The sequence below is a fragment of the Melitaea cinxia genome, chromosome 21, assembly GCF_905220565.1.
Source record: "Melitaea cinxia chromosome 21, ilMelCinx1.1, whole genome shotgun sequence".
NCBI classification, from domain to species: Eukaryota; Metazoa; Arthropoda; class Insecta; order Lepidoptera; family Nymphalidae; genus Melitaea; species Melitaea cinxia.
In genome coordinates this window covers 10,805,497-10,830,360 of record NC_059414.1, presented here as the reverse complement: position 1 = coordinate 10,830,360, position 24,864 = coordinate 10,805,497, and the positions used below count along the sequence as shown (strand labels likewise).

The window sequence follows — 24,864 nt, the reverse complement described above, 5'->3', positions numbered from 1 at the left end:
TAAAGCAGGGCGGGACATATCTCAACTGTCTTAAGTAGCAATGTGTTTCAAAAACCACTTAAAACATTACATACTAGTACTCGTAGTACGTACCTACTCAAGATATCTGGTACAGTAACAAGTAACCCTTTAAAAAGTCAAGTACAATAAAATAAATCAATCTGTCTCGATGTCTGTATGCTTTATTGTCCGCGTGGGCTTAAAGCTACGTGTTGTGATAATACATGCACATGCTTTATTTGTTGTTTATCTGTTCAGATAAACAATGAACGATAAATTACAGGAATGTAGATTAAAATGTCGATTTAGAATTGAGATATTTTTCGTTCGATGTTTTTGTATTGTTATTTTTGGTTGTTATTTTTGGGTTATTGTATTGTATTGTGCGTATAATGTTTGTACGTTTTTGTGTTTAAAATAATTATGAAATGGAAATATTTATTTTTGATATCGACCGCAATATAACTTCACATGTTAAAACAGTTAAAATAATATGTTATTTTGGTGATTTTTTTTTTGTTCTAGTAATTGTAAATATCATCATGTAAATAAGAAAAAAGTCTTATTACCTACCTGAAATAACTTATTAAATCTATATACCAGTCTCTTCATAGGAGTAATAAAAGTATGTAGATAGTAAGTAACTTTTCTTAAAGTTTTAGTTTTTTCAAGATTCACACTTTCCATCACTATTTCATTACACTAATTTCACCTTTATTACAGTGCTGTAAGAATGTTTTTCGTGTAAATTATATTAAGATTGATTACAATAATAGTCACTATTTGTATGACAATAAAAGCGACGAGTTTCTTAGTAGACTTAAATTCTATGTCAAGTTTGACAAAACAATGTAGTCTCTATCTCCTCAACAATTAGGGCTACAGGTGTCGATACCTTCCTCGGTAGGGAGTTAGGGACACAGGAAGTTTGTGAACACGTGCGTTTCCTTGCACAGGATGTTGTAGAATTTGAAACGAATTCGCTACAACGCAGTTACGAAATGGCGAATGTGATCTGTTTGGACAATGACGGTTTTATCGTTTTAGCAGTTATATCTTTTTGTTAAATAATAATTATCATTTTTTTTTTATAATTTTGTAAATGTGCTTATGTTTTTGAATTTGCTTGATGATGCTTTTTACAATTGAATACAAATACTATTTTGTATATCAATGTTAAAAAATAAACAATCGCCGAAATTTATGCACGCCCATAACATCCATCGACTCTATCAAATAAAAAAAAAATTATATACTTACTCACGAAAAAGTTCGCCAGGTAAGTTATTTAAAACTAAAATATGTCATTATAAGAAAATAATATTAAATTATATATAAATATACAGTCACGTCTGTCTGTCCTTTGCTACGTTTGCGGTCGATGTTATTGGCAGGCGTAACTCGGTGGCGGTAATTGTAAAACTATTGCGGTTTTATTAAAACGTGATTTTTATACAAATTAGTATTAAAGCGATTTAATATTTATGTAAAAAAATAGATACTCGTATAATTTTAAAGATGGTTTCTAGAATCTACGAATTTTTTAGCAAGTGTAATGTGTTAATGTAAACTTTAGTAGTTTTGCCAAAAAAGTTTCATATAAAAAAAGCATTATGTAACTTATTTTCAAAAATATCAATTTACTCGTAAATATTTACAGTAAATTTTGAAGCAACACAGTTTTTTTATTATTTAATGAAATTATTACAGACATTTAGATACCTACCAAAATGTTTCTACTTTATGAGAACCATTTTATACATAATTATATATATATTTAGAAAGAAAAAACTCTAAAGCACTCTGTATTCGAATAAAAAAAATTTGTTTACTAATATTAGTATAGAAATCGCCGCACGCGCCATCTGGTGTCGGTGACTATGTAATTGTTTATTTTATCTGCGTCAATATACCGACTTGTGCATACTATATATATTTTTTATTTCTTTTATCTCGACTTCACACTTCAAGTGAAAACATGTTTAATTTATTACTTTCAAGATAATATTTACTATAATAGGCAATATCTTTTATATATCTTTTATATTAGCGACACGCCCCGGCTTCGCACGGGTGCAATGCTGATACTATGTATTGTAATATATGCGCAAAAAATGTGTTTATTTACGACATCACATTAGAAACCTCTAAAACTATCAGTGTTCCTCTACTATATTCATCATTATCATTACAGCCTATACAGTCCACTGCTGGACATAGGCCTCCACAAGTTTACGCCAAAAATAACGTGAACTCATGTGTTTTGCCCATAGTCACCACGCTGGGCAGGCGGGTTGGTGACCGCAGGGCTAGCTTTGTCGCACCGAAGACGCTGCTGCCCGTCTTCGGCCTGTGTATTTCAAAGCCAGCAGTTGGATGGTTATATCGCCACCGGTAGGCTTTTTCCTGTCCGGTGGTAGCGGAACTGTGTTATCCCTTAGTCGCCTCTTACGACACCCACGGGAAGAGAGAGGGTGGCTATATTCTTTAGTACCGTAGCCACACAGTACTCTACTATATTGTGCATGTTTTATTACCTTTCTCTGGAATCACTCTATTTACTACACGGAACTATATTTTAAAGAAACCCACATCAAAATCTGTTGCTTAGTTTTAAAGATCTAAGCATACAGACAGCGGGAAGCAACTTTGTTTTATACTATGTAGTGATTTGGTGCAATAAATGTTTATAAGTTTATTAATTCAACGATTGTTTTTTGTGTAAATAAGCTAGCTGTGCCCTTGACTTCGTACGCGCGGAATTTAACGAAAAAGTTATTGTCAGTTTGTCAATTTATTTGTATAGCTTATAAATACCTTTATTTACAGTAAAGGTTACTCATTTTGTTCGATAAAATATATTTCATTATTTTATTTATTTTATAAAGGTACTTCAACGATTTATTCACTACTAACAAACCATACAGGATATAAATACTCAATGAACAATTTACGGTGAACTTGTCACTTAAAAAAACACACAGCGCTTACTTATAAGAATCTTATTCTATCGTGACAAATAGTAAACAAGATTAACTATGTATGTATGTATAGTGACAGATAAATGATAAACCCTAAAGAAACAGCAATAAAACAGTAAACAAAGTAAATAACTTAATAATGTGTCACAATGAGTGCACAATAGTTTCAAAAAAAAAAAAATATTAAGAAAAAAATAAATCATTTCCTTCATGTAAAGTCTCTAAAGATCTTGGGACAGAAATTACTTCATTTGCTGAAAAAACCTCTTTTCAACAAGGAGCACCTCTATTTGTATTAGAATCGATTTGATTGAAAGGTTCACATTACACTGAAAGTTTTAATGCATTTTCTGCAGAGGCACGCTGGATATAATTTTATACCAGCTCGTCTGACCGCGGGTTCGTTGCCTCGGTGTAAAATTAAACATTAAAATAAACAGCCATATAAAAATGTGTACATTTTTATATTTGACGTACGCGCCATTAGAGGGGTTGATTATAAAAACTTTATTATTCTTTGTGACTTATTATCTTTTTAAAAAACTTGAATGACAGATAACTTTTTTAATTATAAAATTATTTGTGGCATGAATGAAAACCATATTTTTCGAATAAACTTATTAAGATGGTAAATTTTTATTCGTTTTATAAGACATTAGCTTAAATATGATTTTAAAATTAATAACATTAATTGTAAATTAAGCGCAAGATGACTTGTTCTTTAATTGGTCGTTTTAATTGCAAATTAATATCCTATAAAAGAATTTCATTGGCATTTAGTGTTGCCAGCGCATTTAATCTAACATTTACGATTTCAACGTAAATAGATGATCATAAATATACAAAAAAGTTTGGAAGAAATGTACCTTTTTTGTACAGAATTGCTCTTTTTAATGTTACTTTTCATTAGGCCGTATAACACGTGCTTCGGTCTCATATATCATAGCGCTGAAGGGTTAAAATGGTATATATTTAAAAGTGGATACATCAAGTTGAGGGTTGGATTACGTTTTTATTGTTACGTTCCCTCGATACTGAAATAGAACTTTCAACAATCTTTTACTTGATTTATTTTTATACGTGTTTTTATAATCTGTGGTATAAATAAATGACGTTGGATTAATTGATACAAGGGTGTCGGTCCGGACTATTTTCTATTTTTTATCTGTGGACTTTTGTGGCGGGAAACGCGTCACTACTAACTAATAAAGTACAAACGTAAAATACATATAAATAATTCATAAGTATTACATACATAAGTATAAATACACATACTTTTTTATTTTGTTTCTTAATTAAAAATAATTACAGTCGTTAATCAAACGAAACGCTCAATTCGATTCGACTGAAATAAATTTGTCTTCATTTTTGATTTGCGGAAGGAAGACTCAGAATTATTATGTTGCATAAACAAGAGAGACAACCTTTACTAAATCAAAATGCTATTTAGGAAGGTGACTGAACTAGTGGTCGCCCTGTGGTCGAAATTCGACCATAATTAATTTAAATTATAACTTGAAAATTATTAAGGTTCTGTTGTCAAAAACTATACCTAATATATAATAATAAACAGATAGCATATAATTATGCGGGGGTGTGTCAAATATATAGTAGTGTGTGTAATGATTTAATGTATTTTTATGCATAATTTTAAAAAATATTAGCACTCTGCACTCCTTTTTTTTATGACACTAGGTCGGCAAACAAGCGTACGGCTCACCTGATGGTAAGCGATTACCGTAGCTTATAGACACCTGCAACACCAGAAGCATCGCAAGCGTGTTGCCGACCCAATCCCCAATCCCCCCAGGAGCTCTGGTCACCTTACTCACCAACAGGAACACAATACTGCTTGAAAACAGTATTATTTAGCTGTGGTCTTCTGTAAGGTCGAGGTACTACCCCAGTCGGGCTGCTCCATATTTTGAGCAGGAAATTCCTGCTGTGCCCTACCTCAGTTAAACTCCTTCTCTATATAAACTATAAGTGTGTCATATCGCTCATTTGCAACAAGGACGACATTTCTTAAAAAACATCATTTTACAGGAGAGCAATTTTATAGTTTCAAGTTAAAATTATACCTTAATTATTGATTTTTTATGTTACTTATTTAGACAAAAATGTAGTGTGGTTAGTATAGTTTTTTGTTAAAATATTTAATCTTACGTAGAAAGCGCACAAAATATACTGTGCTATTTTTTCCGCAGCAGGGTAATACTTATGTCGTTGTTGCTGATAAATATATAAATATTTTTGTAATATTTAGACTTATGACATTACACTCAAAAATAACTTTAAATTTGAGGTAAACTTAAAGTAATATTAACAAAATATGATATTGAAAAAACTTTATTAATATATTAATCAAAAGTGAACTACAACACAGTCATATTAAAATCTTTATAAAAAGAAACAGTGGTTATCATAAAATAAGTATTAACAATTATAATTAGAAATAATTCAAAACAACTATTAAAATACTGTTAGAATCATAATATTGCCCTAAACTTTACAAAGAATTGTAAAACCGGGCATAGAACTGTGGAATTAAGTTTTTATTTAATAAATCTAACAAATCTGCTTTTTTTCTGTCCGATATGCCTGGTTTACAATCATAAGCTTTCTTGACGTTTACGTCAATCCTTTTCTTCTTTCTGATAATTTCTGCTTTTTTAAATTCTTCTTCTCCGTAAGAGTTCTTGTAAAATAATATGCGTGGGTTATCCTTTTCAATCTTCAAAATTTTTATATTTCCAATCTTAACTGAATTTCCTTCTTCGTCCTTCGTCAAATTGACTCCCATTTGGGTGCATGCATCTTTCCAATCAACAAAATCTTCTGTGCACATCTCATTCACATGAAATGGTTCAGGGTTTTTTCTAGCCATTTTTATAGCACCGATAAAGGCTTCTGGTGTGTACATTGGTCCAGCTTTTAGCAGTTTTTTTACTTGTCTTTCTATTAGTGAATGAGCTGCATCACCCTCGTTTTGGGTATGCCCTTTTATAAGATATTTATGTGTAATCGTTTGGAGGTTAGGGAACTTTTGTAATGCGAATAAATATATTGCAATAATTGTCTTGTTTTTTTGCTGGCCTGCGCAATTGTCTGAGTAAAAGACAATGTCAAGACTCTTATCACTATTGAGTAACGAAATCTGTTCTAGATACTTGTATACGCAAGTTCCTAAGTCATTCACACCTCTATTAGCACTGGACTTGTCCCAAACAAAACATTCTACTTTGTTTGTTTTTAAATCGCAAATTGTAAAATTAAATACATTTAACTTACATTTATAATAAAAGACTGATACATCACCTTTGGGGCATTGAAATACAGCCTGAAGATCATAGACCGCTGTTACAATATTTTCATTTAATTTGTCTTTTGCCTTCTCTGCGCGACATAGTTCTTTTTCCTTCAGATGTTTATCATGTTCATCTTTTAGGTTTTCTTTATTATCAGAGTTTTCAAAGGCAGCACACACATCACACATATCCTTTTTTGGGCTAAAAAAAGATATATTAAATTCTTGAGTAAATATTTTGTAAAAAAGGACATAATTGCCGAAAGGTAAATTTTTTTTTGTTGAATTGCCACATAGTCTTTGTGAATGTCGGCTATATTTTTACTTCCATCTATGAAAACTCTGCTTGTATTGGATCTTGTATAGTGAGACTCGATTTTTGGTATCGCATCTATGTATTCACGAATGCCATTTTTGATTGCTTCGTCAACCCGCGGATGTTTGTCGTGTTTACCGCGCTTGTCATCAGCCAATAGACAATTTGCCACTTGATCTTCTTTTTCTAAAACGGTGCGAATTGGCCGGTCATTAATACCTAAGGTGTTCTTAAAGAATATTTTACAAACTCTCACTGATTTATCGGGTAACTTAAAATGAAATGCGTGATTCTTATTACGAGGTTTTCTTATTCCTCCTTCACGAATGTAACGATATTTTGGTGTAATGATTGACATACTCTTTGAAATGTATTCCCATTGTTTTTTGTTATCACCTAACGCCCAGTAGTTCTTAAATAATAACATCCTTTCATCTTCAGATAGTTTAGATTTACATTGTAAACGACATTTATCTCCGCACGGTTCTTTAATTTTTCTTTCTTCTTTTATTTTATTGCTAGCACTTTTATAAGCTTTACCAGTATTTCGCAGCATTTTGTTTACATTTCTCTTCCAATTTTCTTCATTCCTTTTGCGTTTTCTTCCTTTTTTTGCCTTCGGACTTGCAGGAGATGAAGCTTTGATACTATTTTCTATTGAAGTTGATGACAATGGGTTTACGCTATCGAAATTAGTTGCAGTGTAATTCTTATTTCTCTGTTCAACTAGCGACTCAGGACTACGCTGGTAAGGGAGAGGAGGGGGTTCAGAAAGAGTTATGAGTCTATCTGCCGTTGAAGTAGATGGTAATGGAGTTGAACACTCAATTGTCTCTATGAACTCAGCACGTTTCTGCTGAAAAAGTTGCTCAGGTGGAATATACATCGGATCTTTGACAGAATCATCACTATCTGCAAAATAAATGTAAACATAATAAGTATTTAATTTTAGATCTTCGTAAGCAAATGCAATTCACTACAGTAACATAACAAAACACTAACCTTCAATAAACGTTTCATCTGATGAGTCTGAATCAGCTGATGAATTTGAATTAGGTGACGAGCTGCAAGAAGAACTACTCTCATTAGGTAAACTTTTCACCTCGTATGATGTTTGGTTAGCTTTTTCATCGCCTGAAAAGTAATAGGTTAGTTTTATAATAGATACGCGAAGAACAAATATAATTACAAAAGAAACCAAAAGCACATACTGGTATCATTAGGCGTAACCTCTTCAATGGGTGAATTATTATGCTTGTCAATCAATGCCAAAATTCTTTTGCCTCTTGAGGTATGTGGAAACACCATTGTCGACTAAAAAATATGCAAGAAAAGTGCTATAAAATTAATACATAAATAAGAAAACGTGTCTCGAATTATCTTCTAAAACGTTTTATTACAAAATGTTGCTAAGTTTTACCATAAATAATGCAAATTATTTTAAATTGTAATGGCATAAGTGTAGATATATTTTTTTGAAATATTAATTAATTTTTTTCTTTGTTAACAAAAACGTCATAACTCGTTATAATACTCCAATGGTTGTTAATTTTCTCAGCGATATCGTCATAACACGAAATATGCGTATACTGAATTATTGAAATATAATCAGCACTAACGACTTATTTATACTAAACACATTATTCTTGTAAATTGTATTAAAATCATTTTCATTAACTTACCGGCAATAACGTTATTACGTAAAAAATGACGTTCTTCAAGAGCACAAGTACAACCTGCCGCTCGCACTGTTACAACACCACTAAAATAATGTCGATGTTGTCCCAAGTCGCCGAAACGAAAGGGACAATACTATAACGGCACAAACGCGAATATCTGCGCTCTCTGTCTTACTGGACAGCTTAGAGAAATGACGTTCTTACAGTAAATTGAGCGCATTTATTCCTACACAACTGTATTGTTAACTAATAATTGTGTTTGCTCGCAAACGAAAAAAAAAACCGACTTCAATTACATCGACAAGTAATACAACGTAGATCGACGAAAAAATAGTCAAGCAACTACGCGTTATTAAAGATTACTGAAAAAGAAGTTATCAGATCTCGATAAAATTTATATGTGACCACATGATAAACATCAGCTTTCGATTAAATTAAAAATTATCAAAATCGGTACACCCAGTAAAAAGTTATTACGGATTTTCAAGAGTTTCCCTCGATTCCTCTGGGATCCCATCATCAGATACTGGTTTCCTTATCACGGTACTATACTAGGGATATCCCCTTTCCAACAAAAAAAGAATTATTAAAATCGGTACACCCAGTAGAAAGTTATGCGGTATAATACAACGTAGGTCGACGAAAAAAGCGTCAAGTAAAAACACATTATTAGATATAACTCGAAAAGTAGTTGTTAGATCTCAAATAAATTTAAATGGGACCAATTGGCACACACCACCTTTCGATTAAAACAAAATTTGTCAAAATCGGTCCACACGGGCAAAAGTTCTGATGTAACATTTTTAACAGTCGAATTGAGAACCTCCTCCTTTTTTGGAAGTCGGTTAAAAAATCATAAATTTTGAGAAATGTCTATCTTGTCGCAAATGAGCGATATCATACTCTAATTAAATTATTAAGTTATATTTAGAAATAGTTTTAATCTACAGTACTTCTAACGCTTCAGCCTGTAATATCCCACTACTGGGCATAGGCCTCTTTCCCCATATAGGAGAAGGATCAGAGCTTAATCCACCACGCTGCTCCAATGCGGGTTGGCGGATATATTCCCTACTATGAGTAACGATCGCCATCAGGTGTACATGATAACAACCGAGACCGACGGCTTAACGTGTTCTCCGAGGCACGGTGGGGAGACCCACAAGGACTGTACAAACACCCAGACCACGGCAAACACCTGTATGGCGAATACAAATGTTTGTTATGTGCGGGGATCGAACCCGCAACCGCCAGCGCAACAGGTACAATCCATGGCTGTAACCGTTGCGCCAATGCGGCGTCGTAGTACTTCTAAATAATATTAAATTTATTTTTCGAATAGCATAAAATAAGATTTTACAAAACAAATCAAATTATTGAAAGTACTTCTCAAATTATATTATTGTTAATCTGTCTTTTGTAATTATTATTAGCAGAGTTAAATTACGTTTTAATGGAGAAATTCCTTTCTAAACATAGTCGTAAAAATAATAAGCTAAGAAGACATTAAATTTATACTCGATTCTATTGTTCCAGCGGCTAATGGATCCCAACAAGACAAGTTGAAGTCCATTTTGAAACATGACGCGGGCCGCCATTGCGTTTTGGCGCGAAATGCCAATCGCTGTCACTTTCGCAATCGTGGCATTGGCATGCGTCGTTTCAGCCAGAGACATTGTTTTAGGTAAGTCAATAAACAAATTGAGACAACGAAAAACAAATTTGTACTTACAAAATGATAATGTATTTTACAGGTTATATTATATTTAGAATATTACGCTTCAGCCTATAATATCTCACTACTGGGCCTCTTTCCCCATGTAGGGGAAGGATCAGAGCTTAATCCACCACGCTGCTCCAATGCGGGTTGGCGGATATATTCGCTACAATTAGTAACGATCGCTATCAGGTGTACATGGTAACAACCGGGATCGACGGCTTAACGTGCTCTCCGAGGCACGGTGGGGAGATACAAGGACTGCATAAACACCCAGACACAGCAAAAACATGTATGGCCAGCGTAATTTGCTTATAATAATTTTTTTTTTATATTTATCGATTGGTAGGTAATAAATACATATATATTTTGTGTCTCGTAGACAATTTTTTTTTGAAATATATCATATGACAAAATTAAAGTAATTTCATGTTTTTTTATTCACATTCATAATTCATTTAAAGTTATATCAAATATTTATGACGACAGGAACTACAAAAACAAAATGAACGTTTTAAAAAACAATAGAATCGCAATAACCTTTCAAGTAAATTATTTAAGAATCGAAAATACTACGCAGGAAGTAATACGAATTAGTAATTTTTGCGAGGAAGCGATAAATCATATTATCAAAACGCTAAATTTATTTGATATTTTGTTCGTTGATTTTTAAATCTAAATCCAACAATGGGCTAAAACTGACACACGTTGAATTTTTATTAACTTCATAAATTGGTAATAAACTTGTTAGGTATTCTGTATACAACCCATTGTGATATATTAACAAAAATCTTTCAAGCTTTGACGAGAATTTTAATTTTTAACCGACTTCAAAATAAGGAGGAAGTTCTCAATTCAACTATATTATTTATTCTGTATTCTCATATCTTTTTACTAGGTGTATCGAGTTTGATAATTCTTTTTTTAAATCGCTAGCTAGTGCTTGTCATACGCTCTCGTCTCATTTATATGTGATTGAGATTTGATGAGTACCTACTTTTTGAGTTAACTCTAATAATGCGCATTTAATTGACCGTTTTACCGACTACCTACGTCGTACTACTTGTAATTGAAGTCGGTATTTTTTCGTTTGTGAGCAAACAATTGTACCTATACGTTACGCATACGAAATTTTGAAATTTTCGACGCATCGATATTTTTGGTATTGGAAAGGGTCCGATATTACGATTCATTGCGAATCGTGCGTGGCAACTTATTTATATATCTGTTTGATCAATTGTGAAATAATTAAGTATTTAAATAATAATTTATTTTGATACATCCGTCGCGTTGGACTCAACGAAAAGTTTGGAAGGTGGTAGTTAGGACTTCGATTCCATTTTCGAAAATTAATAGATATCATTCATGAGATTATCATTGTATTCCATAATATGTCTTTAGTATAAAGGCATTGTGTGTATTTTTATAGTGTCTACGTTAGGGATGGATAGAAAATAGCAAAAAACTAATCTCACCTTTTTTTTTTAAATATATTGATAAATAATACAGTTCGATAGCGCTGTTTCTAATATTATAGTCTATACATATAATTATTTGAAATAAAATTTTATATTTAATAATTGTATTGCAAACGAAAAAAAAAACGACTACAATTACACCGACAAGTAATACAACGTAGGTAGACGAAAAAATAGTCTAGTAAATACGCGTTATCAAAGATTACTACAAAAGTTGTGATCAGATCTCGATGAAATTTAAATGTGACCACATCGTATGATAAACATCGGCTTTCGATTAAATTAAAAATCATCAAAATCGGTACACCCAGTAAAAGGCTATGTGGTATAAATACAACGGTCGACGAAAAAATAGTCAAGTAAAAACGTATTATTAGATATAACTCGAAAAGTAGTTGTTAGATCCCAAATAAATTTTAGTGTGACCAAATAACACGCAGCACATTAAAAATAACTTTTGTTATAAAATAATGGATTAAGAACATAATATTTCATTCCTAGAGCATATTAATTTAAAAGAAAGTAAAAGGATAGGATATAAATAGGATGTAAAAAAAAAAAAACAGTTTCAAACATTCTAATAATATTTAAAAAAAAATACGCTATAATATGTTTGTTTTATTAAATGGACAATTGTATAGACATTACTGAATTTTCCTACTAAAACTCGATTGACATTTTTTACATCGATCTTTCATACACAATCAAGGAAATTGAAGTTAAAGTCAAAGCGGAACACGTTATTACTTCACGGGGAAAAATCAATTACTTCCCAAATGCTTCAACCCTCTCATTTGGTTCTCATTAAACAGCCGGATGCATAGACAATTACTGTAATGACCAGTTTATGAAGCCCTTTCCCTGTATGGGTTCTTGATTGTATCTGAATGGACGCGCTGAGGGTAGGAGGTCGTTTCTGATTGGTTAAATGATTGCCATGTTTTATTTGACAATTAATCTGACATAGACCAATCGGGTACGGTTGTAATATATTGTTTTTTATGAAAGCGGCTGACCCCGAGAACTTTGAACCACCACTTCTTTCCATGAATACGCTACATATTTCCATGAATATCTTTTTTTTTCTTCATAAAACCTTGTCCTAGCAATTACAAATACACAATAATAAAATTTACCAATGCAGTCGCTCGGAAGCTATGCGCGCACAATCGTACATACCAACATTTTGACAATTCTTATTTACATAGAATAGATGTCCTGTACAATTTCTGCTACATTTTTATTTATTGATTTGAAGGTGTTAATAAAATTTAAATTTCATTCCGTGTAACCGCTTTTATTAATATTTAATTTAAAAAAATGGACGTAGATTGTGCTTCTTATTAAGTAAGTTCCTTAATTAAATACACTAATTCTTATATACTACTAGCTGACCCCGCAAACGTTGTTTTGCCATATATGTTATTAACAGTCTTTATCCCTCCCCCCTTTATAACTTCATTGGCCTTAGTCCGTCTATTGTAGACGATTTAGACAGACACTGTGTCACCTAGGCCACTGTTCAGGAAAACGCAGAGTTGCCTAAGCTCTGCGCCACCCTCTGGACCTCACTGACTAGGCTCATAGGAACGACGAGTCGATATTTGTTGAGCCAGTTCGGCTGCAGGGATCTTTCCAATTTTAGAGCTATATCACGAATGCTTGACGGAGACCCCATTCCGGGTTTCAAATGAAGTTTTTCTTCTCCAGGACCCTGATGATTTTGAGCTAGGTTAATCCCTCTGTCGCCTTTTATGACCCCCCCAGGAAGAAAGGGGGTGGTGCTATTCTACTTGGCCGACACCACACGGCAACCTTAATAAAATATAAAGCCTTATAACGTACCTACGGGTATGAAACATAGATGTTGGCCGATTCTCAGACCTACCCAATATGCACACAAAATTTCATAAAAACCAGTCCAGCCGTTTCAGTGGAGTATTGTAATTAACATTGTGACACGAGAATTTCATATATAAAATAAGTAAAACACATTCAATATGAAGACAATAGACGCCTTTATATTTTTGTAATAAAGAAGGAATTCATTAAAATCAGTTGCTTTCTCTTTTGGTGATAGGAAGGAAGACTGAGTCTTTGTTTGTTAGAGATTGACATATGATTCCCAGACAGGAAATGAAACTTGCATATTTGCTGTTATTCCACAGGGATGTGATATCCAAGTGAATCGTCCCGCCTTTGAATCGCGCATAATGTATGAAATATAGTTAAATTATGACGGTTGACGATACTGGTAAGTAGTCCTGTGGCTCGATTATTTTTTTTTAATAAGCTCCTAGCATCAAATCAATCTTCATCCTACTAAGATTAGTAATTAAAAAATAATAATAATGAAATATCGACATAATCTCTCTATGTACGTGAGGTACAAAAAAATACTCCTTTTTGTTTTCTACTATCGACAAAGACTTTTAATAATTATTTCATAGTGTGTCAGCTACATAATTCAGAAGTAAAATTGGCTATTAATGACCTCGCTAGCACTTATAGTAGTTATTAGTAAGTAGTTGCTATTGATACTTACTAAGCGAAAACAGGCGTAAACATGTATTTACTTGCAATTATCATCAGGATCTTAGCGCAAGCATCTGTGTAAGAAATCAACTCAATGGCAAAGCAGTAAATAATGTAGAAATTTATTTTCGATTTTACGATAGTCACTATCACGTTTTACGATTTCTCAACAAATACTCTCTTTATCTGAAAGTCGGTAAATATTTACATTGATGGCATTCTGCGTCAACTTTGTTTACTCCAATTTGGTCCTAAACAAACATAATAAAATAACGATAAGAAAGATTTACGACTAAAATTAAATAAAATTTTTTGCGATACGAATTGTTGCAACAGATAAAATATTTATCTTAAAACATAAAATTCATGTCACAAATGATAAAAATGATGTCATTGATAAAGAACTAAATAAAAAAACGAGTGTGCTTTAGACGACACGACTGAAGTAAATCTGACGAAACATAAATATCTCCCTTTCTATCTTCACTACCTAACTTATATCTCGCTCTCAACTTCCGTTCGCCTCGCTCGATCACACTGTTCGTAACGCTCTCGTCACGCGTTCGTCATCTTTCTCCCCAAGTCAAGCGTACGTAAAAAAGTTTTACCTCCAAATTTATTTTCAGCCTAAGTGAAACGTACAAAGGTAACATGTACTAATAAGTAGGAATAATAACTTACAGGTAAATGCAGACAGAAATGCTTACAGCTAATAAATTGAAATAAGCACACAATACTGAGGAATTAATAGATTATTTATTAAACATTAAAAATAATGTTAATCCAGCTATTGTGCGAATCCTGATAGCAACGTTATTGGAATATAAATATATTTTTCCAAGGCTGTGTAAGGACGTGGACGGTCACGAATCGTGCTCACGAGTTTCCCAGCATATGGAATATTGCGAATGCATCCTACGTGCTGATGCGAGATATGACGGATTCTCATAGGATGCATGTCCGACAAAACCGAACTGAGGTAAAGAGCGCCGACTTCCGTCCACTGTCTCCATTTATATTCAATACGTTCTAATGGTTCGACGCAAATCCTAACGTTTGTCTCTGACTTGTTGTGATTGATTTGTTTGAAATGGTCAAATATTCTTTAAATATTTGCCTGTAACTTTTTCGTATATTGATGCATCAACAATGTGCAAAAAATAGAATTATCTACATATAAATGTAGCTTTAGAACTGCTTCAATCATCCAACCCCTAACAATTTACATAAAATTATGTACAGAATCGTTCACAGGCTTTTATGGTACTTCATTAAGAACACAATGTTATTGTTAAATTGATTTATACTCGAGTATATTTTTCAGCACATTGCTACTAACGTTGATTTAGAGCCGAATTTTACAGCTCATATCCTTAGCAGTCTATTAGTCTACCGCAGTCGATTGTTTCACGAGAAACAACCCATTAAACGCAGTTTATAGTACCTAACTCGTTTGACATCTATAAAAATTTAGTAAGAGCTCCCGCAAACTGAAAACTAATTGATGAGCACGTAGTAAGAGATAATAATTAGGTTCCCGGTCGGTAGGTATACATTACAATTTGGTTTCATTAAAATTAGTTCATCAAAAGTCAATAATCGTCTACCAGAGTCCGTGAAAAATAAGCTAATCTCTATTTTTCAGGAAGTTTATTTTTCTTCGTACTATGTTCGACTAAGTTGAGTTTTGACATGTGTCGTATTGTTTTATAGTATAGAGCTAGACTAGTAGCTGACCCCGTAAACGTTGTTTTGCCATATATCTTATTAATCCCCCTTGATTCCCCCCCTACAACTTAGGGGTATGAAAAATAGATGTTGTTCGATTCTCAGATCTACCCGAAATGCACACAAAATTTCATGAGAATCGGTCAAGTCGTTTCGGAGGAGTTTAACTACAAACACCGCGACACGAGAATTTTATTTATTAGATTTATATATCTAATCAAATAAGAAATGTGATAATTTCCAGTCTATAAGAAATTTAGTCGGACCAGTCGCTAGTTGTTGACATCGACCAAAAGTCACTTGTCTGTGATGCTCTAAATGTTCAGTAAGTCTAAAGACAACAAATCCACCGTCTACACGAAAAGGGGGCAGAAGTGGAGTTGATGCTTAAATAGCCGTAAAAAATTTATAGTTGGTGAGAAAATAAATAGTATTTTGCTGCGCTCTAAGAGTTATACAATAAAAAGTTTACAACTGTAAGAAAATAGACTGGCTCCGGAATGGCTATAGTTACGTAACCTTAGCCACATACAAATAAATATGTTTCGACTTTCTTTCTGAATTATATGTTATTCCAAAGTTAATCCAGAAGCAGTATTTTAATATAAATATATTAAATGTTTGAAATGTGAGTTTTAAATTTTAGTAGTGAGTAATAAAACTTTAGATAAGGACACTCATAAAAGTTGTGTTTTTGTATGTTATTTTAACTTGGAAATTGGAACTGTTAGACTAACGCTTGCAACAGACAGTTGTTTTGCCAACTATCAAAAATATGCAGTATAAGCGATTGTTACGTTTTCTGAAATTTTCTACCGCAACTACCAAACTTTCTTTATTTAAACTTTCTACAAATATTAGAAAATCTTAAAATAGTCGGTCCAGACGTTCTCGAGTTCGTGAGTTTGAGTTCTTTGAGTTTTGTATTTACAATCAGCAAAATATTTAGCGTTATTTTTTTTTATATAGATAAATAATTGAAATTTCTATATTAAATCTTTATTCTCAAATCAATACTTCCCTGCCACTGTCGCTACAAACGAATCCCATTATTTCGCCATTACAGTTAGATAGAAACATGGTCTAACTAGCACGATACCTTAGGCACGATCCCCGAAGGGTCTATATTCACATTTGAATATTTATTTACCTTATATTAATCATGTCTCAATGACGACAAAATCTTGAAAATCACTATAAAAAGTTTGTAACAAAGATATAAATATTCATCTGGCAATAAAATAATATAACCTCCTAAATGAGTCCATTAAATTTGAGATTTAGTTTAGATGAAGAGCGAGCAGCTGCGTCGTTCAACAATAAGTAAAAATATAAATGTCATGAATTCCAGAGTAAGTTGCCGAGATGATGTATTTTCACAAATATGCTTATGGTTTTGATAAAATGAATAAGTAACTGAATATGTCCAAGATCATTTATACTGTTTCTAATAATAGTATGAAGAGTGTAAGAGTTCCACAGAGAATACTAAAGATTAAGTATATGGTGGCATCAATCTATATAAATAAAAATGAATGTTACTAAGCGCATAACTCGAGGATGGCTCGACAAATTCGGCTAATTTATTTTTTGAATGTTTTTTAAGGCCTACGGAAGGTTTAATACAAAAAAATCTCCTATTAACTTTTCACAGAACGAAGTCTGCTGTCCTTTAAATTCTTTATGTAGATCGGAAAAAAATTTTAAAGTTCATGGATGTTAAATATCTGTATATTCTGTTGTTTTTTTTTTCATATGAATATTAAATTTAAATATTAAAATATTGCTATTGTTTTTTCATATAAATTTCTGGTATAAAATGTTTATAAATCAAATATCAATATTGGAACAATATATATGTACGAGTATTACTTGCCCGTGTTAAAGCTCTCGCTTTAACATCGCAAAAAGAATTCCAAACTTAAAAATATCGTTAAAATATTTCTAATCTGTATTTATGTCTATTTAATTGTCATAAATATACTGACGAAGTCAGTACCTACATGTAAGATTGTAATAAATAATAAACGTTAAATAAGACGATTTATTATGACGCGCATGAATTCTTTTATGTGCTTCTGTACTCCATAAATTATAATCATTTTCTTATCAAGTATTAATATTTAAAGAAAATCAGTCCTTGGATCAATAAACATTGGACTCATATTTTAATGGCCGATACTTATTTAAATACCACCGCGTAAGTCAGGATTAAATGCACCATTAGTCAATATAGCTTGTTTGTGAAAGTTATGGCGTTTTATAAGAGATTTGCCTATTGAGAACCACCCCGAAGTCTAATAGGAAACAAGTTTTATACAAATGAGAAGATTTCTGATAAATTTGTGAATTAGCATTACAAGGAAATGCAATTAGATACGACGCTTTGTATAAAATAATTATACTTATACTGTGACTTCTTCGGTACAACAGCACACGTGTTTGTTTATCTAATCTACGGAATCATCAGGTCAAACCGGGCGTCGATGTAGCTTCTAGATTAAGAAAGGTTATCTCTCTAAATCTTATGAAAGTCATGAGTAAATTCACGTGCAAACTTTTTCGTCGTAATCTTTATTAAAAATTATTGCAATAATTAATACGAAATTAAACTGAAAATAAAAAATAAATTTACTAACGAAGAGCTATAAATAACTGGTTTAAGAAAGGGCCATTGCATTTGTAAAATTATTATGAATACCATGCATGTAAGCGAAGATAGGTTTAAGACGTTTCTATGAGTCATCTTCAATGTTAGAACAAACATTCTTCAAATATCAAAGAAAAAATGCACAATATTTTTATAAACGAGTAAAACTGAGCTAATGTCAGAATAAAACACCAAATAATACGTCACGTAAGATTCCTAGAATCGTGACCTTAACCATGAATCTCTTCACAAATCTGACTATATTTCTAACAGTAACCTAAGTCGTTGTAAGCCGCAGTAGAAGTCTAGTTCATAATAAATGTCAATGGTTTTGTAGTGCACATCATATAATATAATAGCAGCTGTTACAGGCAGCTGTCGACGAATCGTCTGTAAGGCAAATAGCGCACATTCCTATCATAATTTGCTTTCAGAACTTCATTAAGTTACTTGTGGAAACACATTTCGACTCGACGAAGTTATTACTTAACACATCAGCACCTTGACATTGCTGATAAATTGAGTTCGAATGAACCGATTTGTAATTTCATTCAGATTAATGTAATAGTTTGGAAAATATGACAGAGAATTATGATCGTGTTTTGTGTTTAAATTATTGTTCGATTATATATTATTTTTAACATTATGAGAAGGTTGTCTTTTCATAATAATTCTTTTTTTGAATGAATTATTTACACTTTAAGAAACAAGTTACGTCATACTTTTACACTGTCGCAATCTTTGAGAAAAAAAGTGTCCAAAGTTTGGTTTCACGATTACTAATGTACTCGTTAGCGCTTATGGTTTGTAGCCGGATATTCTGTAGCAGAAATGGTCCAATCTTTAATAGTTACACGTAAAAGCTCTTTCATTGATGTACATCTAGACAGACGCATACGCAGCTGCCTTCTCTAAATATTTGCTAGCATGATATGAGCCGCAGTTCATTGGCTCGCCGATCTATATTTGTGATGGCTAGGGAAACTAGTATTTCCATACATACAGTCATGTACTTGCTTGACTTACTTTGTGGAGAAATTCTTTTCTTGTTCGTATGAGTGACCCTGTTTAATCTTATTGTTAATTTTTCATTATTCGCATTTATAATGTTTGACCCATTTCGGTAAATTTTAAATAGTAAAATCAGACTTGAGTTAGCGTTAGGCAGAACTTTGGTAGAAAACTACTGAGCTATTTTTTTATTTTATTATATTATGGGCTTACTCTTTACCCCAGTCTAGCTCTGGAGCAGAGACGAGGTCCAAGATGGAGCGAGCTCGCCCAGAAGAAGCCTATAAGAAGAATAAAGAAGCTACTATTTTAATAAAACGGATATGATCGCTTAGATTTTGTTTTTTTTTGAGTTATGAATTAAGTAATTACAAAAAAACGTATTTTGAGCAGTTTAATTTGACGGTATCTAATCATTGTATCAAATCTACCGAACGAATTTGTGTCTCAGAAATTTCTCAGACTTTTTCCATTTTGTCTTAAAATGTGATTCTGCCTAAAAGACCATTAGCAAGAGGGTGAAACGCAACGTCAACGCCACCTAAGCAGATGACAAATTATTCACTTGTCCATATTTGCAAGGTTCTTGAATAAAAATATTTTTTGCAAAAGTTTAAATCATATTAACAACGTCTTAGAGTTTAATTTCGAAAAGGTCGGTTTCATGTGTTGCAGATGCATGTATCGCTGCAACTTTTTGAAGGCACATGGTGTCTCCTCATTCATTTTACAGTCTGATGCTATTCTAGGAATCATATTCCACCATATCTTTGTGTATTTTTGGTCAGGTGACCAGATGTCGATGGGCTTTTGTTCATTTTGCAGAATTTTCAACAGGGGACGTATCTTTGCGTACAATTTGTCTTATTAGGTCGGTGTGTGCATCAGCCCGGATTTATTGAATTGCCTTGTTCGTCTTATTTTAGAGTATTTATGGTATATCACCCCAATTACCAGACACTGACTAATTGTTGATCAGCTTCATCTTAAGCATATTGTGACATGTGTCTTATACTTATAATTTCGTCGAGGTTTTCTTTATTGCTCTTATACACCATTAAGAGATATTTTTAATGATTTTCTTTAATGCTAATTATAGCTAAGTCTTTCTTGATATGTTTTGATAATTTTGTCTGAATACCGAACAAATTTTGGTGATTAAATTCTATTTCTTATTTTAATACAATATTGCTATTACTGCGACAGAGAAACGTAACAAAACATAATGACATTAGCATTGTTAAAAAAATATCATACATTAGCGTTGTCTGTGGGTTTACCAATATTATTTTTAAACACTTAAGAATTATGCTCGTAAAATATTCCTAAATATTTCACGTTTCTAAAAACTTTTCAGCTTCTAAGATATAAATGTTTAACCACTTAAGTAGGTTCTCTGAGAGTTGCGTTCTCACGCAATTCCGTATTCACAATATGAGTGGGATCGGTATTCAAATAGATATATCACACCTTTTTATCTAATCTGGTTACCAAATGCATGTTGTTAAAATATTCTAAGCTGTTTTATCTTTGTTTTGTATATTTTTATAAAGAAAAATTAACAGAAAGTCAAGGGCAAGAAATACGCAGGGATTTCATATATCACTAGAAATAACTTTTAGAAATGTTTTTGCGAAGCGTCGGCGTTGCTCAAAGCAACGCTATGTGTGTATGTTATTACGATTTTCTCACGAACACATGTGTGCGAGCAGGAGTCCTGTGCTGTTGTGAATTCAAGTAACGGATGTTTAATATTGATGAAGCGAAAGGGATTTTACTCATGATGAATTAAAAGTGAAATGGTTAAACAGGAATCGAGTATTACGTGAGCTAGACGATAGAAAACAATTAACCTTTATGTAAACCAATATTATTACAGTTATGATGGCATTACAGTTATCAAATGATGGTTGAATATTTCTAAACACGTATACACTTTTCATATTTTGTGATTTTTTTATAAAGTAATGTAATAGATTTAGATTTTTCATCAGAGAATCGTTTTTGTAAAAATAGAGAATTTAAGTGTTTTGAAGTAATGATTTATTTGTAACGTTTATGTAAGGAATACTATTAACAATAGGATACGGAACCCTAAGCATTTGCTTAATCAAAATCAGTAAATTTCTCTTTTTATGGTAACATCACACGATTTACATGGCGTGTCCTACATCATTGACGACGCGTTGGCGCAACAGTCACTGTATTTCAAAGCCAGCAGTTGGATGGTTATCCCGCCATCGGTCGGCTTAATAAGTCCCAGGTGGTAGTGAAACTGTGTTATCCCTTAGTCACCCGTTACGGCATCCACGGGAATAGAGGAGGTGGCTATATTCTTTACTGTCGTAGCCACACAGCAACAATATATACACGTACAATGAAGCTATACAGCTTACTTACAATCTAAAATGTTTGATTTTAATATAAAATTAAACGTTTTGTTAATGGACTTATCTCTTCCTAATGAAAATAAAAGTTTTTAGTTTAGCTTGTCATGTTGTCCTCGATTGCGGGTAGTTATACTCGTATATATTCAATTAAGAACTTCTTCCAAAAAACGAAAGCATTCAGTTCTTCATCACGTTTTTCTTCACTGCCAGAGTATTTATTTTAATTATTAGTTACTTAATTAAATAAAGAGCTTTTTCTAATATAATTGTGTTTGCAGGCAAACGAAGAAAAACCGATTTCAATTACGAGTATATCGACAAGTAAAACAACGTAGGTAGACGAAAAATAGTCAAGTAAATACGTATCATCAAAGATTACTCCAAAAGTTGTAATCAGATCTCAATGAAATTTAAATGTGACCATATGGCAAAAATCGGCTATCGATTAAATTAAAAATCATCAAAATCGGTACACCCAGTAAAAGTTATGCGGATTCTTGAGAGTTTCCCTCAATTTCTCTGGGATCCCAACATCAGATCCTGGTTTCCTTATCATGGTACCAAAACTAGGGATATCTCCTTTCCAACAAAAAAAGAATTATCCAAATCGGTTCATAAACGACGGAGTTATCTCCGAACATATATAAAAAAAAATATACGGTCGAATCGAGTAACCTCCTCCTTTTTTTTTGAAGTCGGTTAAAAAATAAAATTTTTATATATTGTCAAACTACTTATTTCTACCAACCTTATGTATCAGTGAATTCAATGGATACAAATAACCAAACGTATTTTATATGATTTATTACATAATTGTGTTTGCTGGCAAACGAAAAAAAAAACCGACTTCAATTACATCGACGAGTAATACAACGTAGATCGACACAAAAATAGTCTAGTAACTACGCGTTATCAAAGATTACTCAAAAAGTAGTAATTAGATCTCAATAAAATTTATATATGACCACATGACAAACATCAGCTATCGATTAAATTAAAAATTATCAAAATCGGTACACCCAGTAAAAAGTTATTGCGGATTTTCAAGAAGTTCCCTCGATTTCTCTGGGATCCCATCATCAGATCCTGGTTTCCTTATCATGGTACTAAACTAGGGATATCTTCTTTCCAACAAAAAAAGAATTATCAAAATCGGTACACCCAGTAAAAAGTTATTGTGGATTTTCAAGAGTTTCCCTCGATTTCTCTGGGATCCCATCATCAGATCCTGGTTTCCTTATCATGGTACTAAATTTGGGATATCCTCTTTCCAACAAAAAAAAAAAGAATTATCAAAATCGTACATCCAGTAGAAAGTTATGCGGTATAATACAATGTAGGTCGACGAAAAAAGCGTCAAGTAAAAACGCATTATTAGGTATAACTCGAAAAGTAGTTGTTAGATCTCAAATAAATTTAAATGGGACCAATTGGCACACACCACCTTTCGATTAAAATAAAATTTGTCGAAATCGGTCGACACGATCAAAAGTTCTGATGTAACATACATAAAAAAAAAATACAGTCCAATTGAGAACCTCCTCCTTTTTTGGAAGTCGGTTAAAAATCAGAATATATTTTACTGTAATAAGCTAACACAGTACATTCAAAATATCAATTTTGCAAGACGAAAGATTTTTTCCATCGCTAGCAAGATTTCCAGAACGAATGTTTACAGAACAAACATACGGATTAGTTTACACCGCGTGTCGCTTTACTGGAACAACACGGCTCATAGTTGTAACCAAAATTTCTGATCTTTCAAAACATTGAGACTTGTACCATTATGAGATTTTAAGGAATTTCTTTTAATCTATGTAAATAAAACTGAATCGCTGAAATGGGTACATAACTTCTAAACAAAGTTCGATATTTTTTTTTGTTCATTACTGTCAGTAGATACAGTTTGTATAGAATAAGTGATTCATAAATCTCCTACATTCTTAATTGTAATTCTATGAAATGTTCTTGTAAATTGGTTCAATTAGTGCTTTGACTTTGATTCATAAGACAAATTTTGTTTATGAAATTATACCTATAAAATGGCAACTACATAGGTATCTACATAAGAGACAACTAGAAAACACCGAAATTAAAAATCGACAAACGATTTTTATTTATTTATAGAAATAATTTAACTACTTAAATAAATATATTGGTTCCATTGTGTGTTCCAATATTTAGACAGTGACAGTTAAAATTGTATTAAATAAACAGTTGTTAATTATTTTGTATTTGCAATACATTTAAATTAATTTTATTTTAAGTTTTAATATGTATCTGAGAAGACTGGTCTTAAAGCATAAATTCAATAAAATTACACGAAGTAATATTATTGCTTAGACCACCAAGAATTTAACGGCGTTTAAAAGTTAAACATCTCTGACGTTATCTATAGACTTCTGTTGTTGTGTAGCTTTACAACAAAACTACAGCAGAAAAAGTAAAAAAAATGTGAGTTTTCTAATGTTCGTTTTTTTTAAACAGATTTATAAAATATATCTCAATATTTTATTGATGTTTTTGGCATTTAAAATACATCAATTGATACAAAAAAAAAACAATATAAGTAACAATTATAAGAAGCGCCGATCAATAAAAAGTTAGAGAAGGTGTAAAAAATCAACTTGCTAGCTTTGTATTGAAAGTATATTTAGTATTATAGTGTATGAAGATATATATTATTAGACTTTTTTATAGTAAGTACTAATACTTTTTTACTTAACTTAGCATCGTCCGCTGTTTACCTGTGTTAATTTTCTTTCATTAAAAATCTGCAATTAAAGTTGCCTTTTAAATATAGCTTTTATAGCCTAATAGCTGATCCAGAGAATTTCAAACCGCTCAATATATTTTTGTCGTCAACTTATTGATTTTTTTAAAATTCCTTTTATTCATACTGCCCTGACAATAACAAACAAAAACAATCTTTATAGAGTGAATAGTCATCTAAAAATTATGGGCGTACACACATATTGGCGAGTAATTTATATTTATATAGAAATCTTCTTAATACACAGACTTGAAAAGAAAAATTTAATATCAGAGTAGTAAATTCCATGATTAACTCTT

General features: G+C 32.1%; 2 protein-coding genes across 2 annotated transcripts in view; one reads left to right on the top strand and one right to left on the bottom strand.

Annotated features, from left to right (window-relative positions):
* Positions 1-24,864, top strand: part of LOC123663864 (fibroblast growth factor receptor homolog 1-like) — a 110,249-nt gene that overhangs the window by 36,619 nt on the left and 48,766 nt on the right. Inside the window, exon 2 of the mRNA XM_045598509.1 lies at positions 9,820-9,967. Within this exon, the coding sequence (XP_045454465.1) occupies positions 9,865-9,967 (103 nt within the window). The 5' untranslated portion in view covers positions 9,820-9,864. The remainder of the gene's footprint in view (positions 1-9,819; positions 9,968-24,864) is intronic.
* LOC123663862 lies at positions 6,426-8,493 on the bottom strand. Its single transcript, XM_045598506.1, has 4 exons — positions 8,287-8,493; positions 7,816-7,918; positions 7,607-7,738; positions 6,426-7,516 (listed from the first exon to the last, which is right to left on the bottom strand). Exons 2-4 carry the CDS (start codon positions 7,910-7,912, stop codon positions 6,426-6,428), a joined length of 1,320 nt encoding a protein of 439 aa, XP_045454462.1. The 5' UTR covers positions 7,913-7,918; positions 8,287-8,493.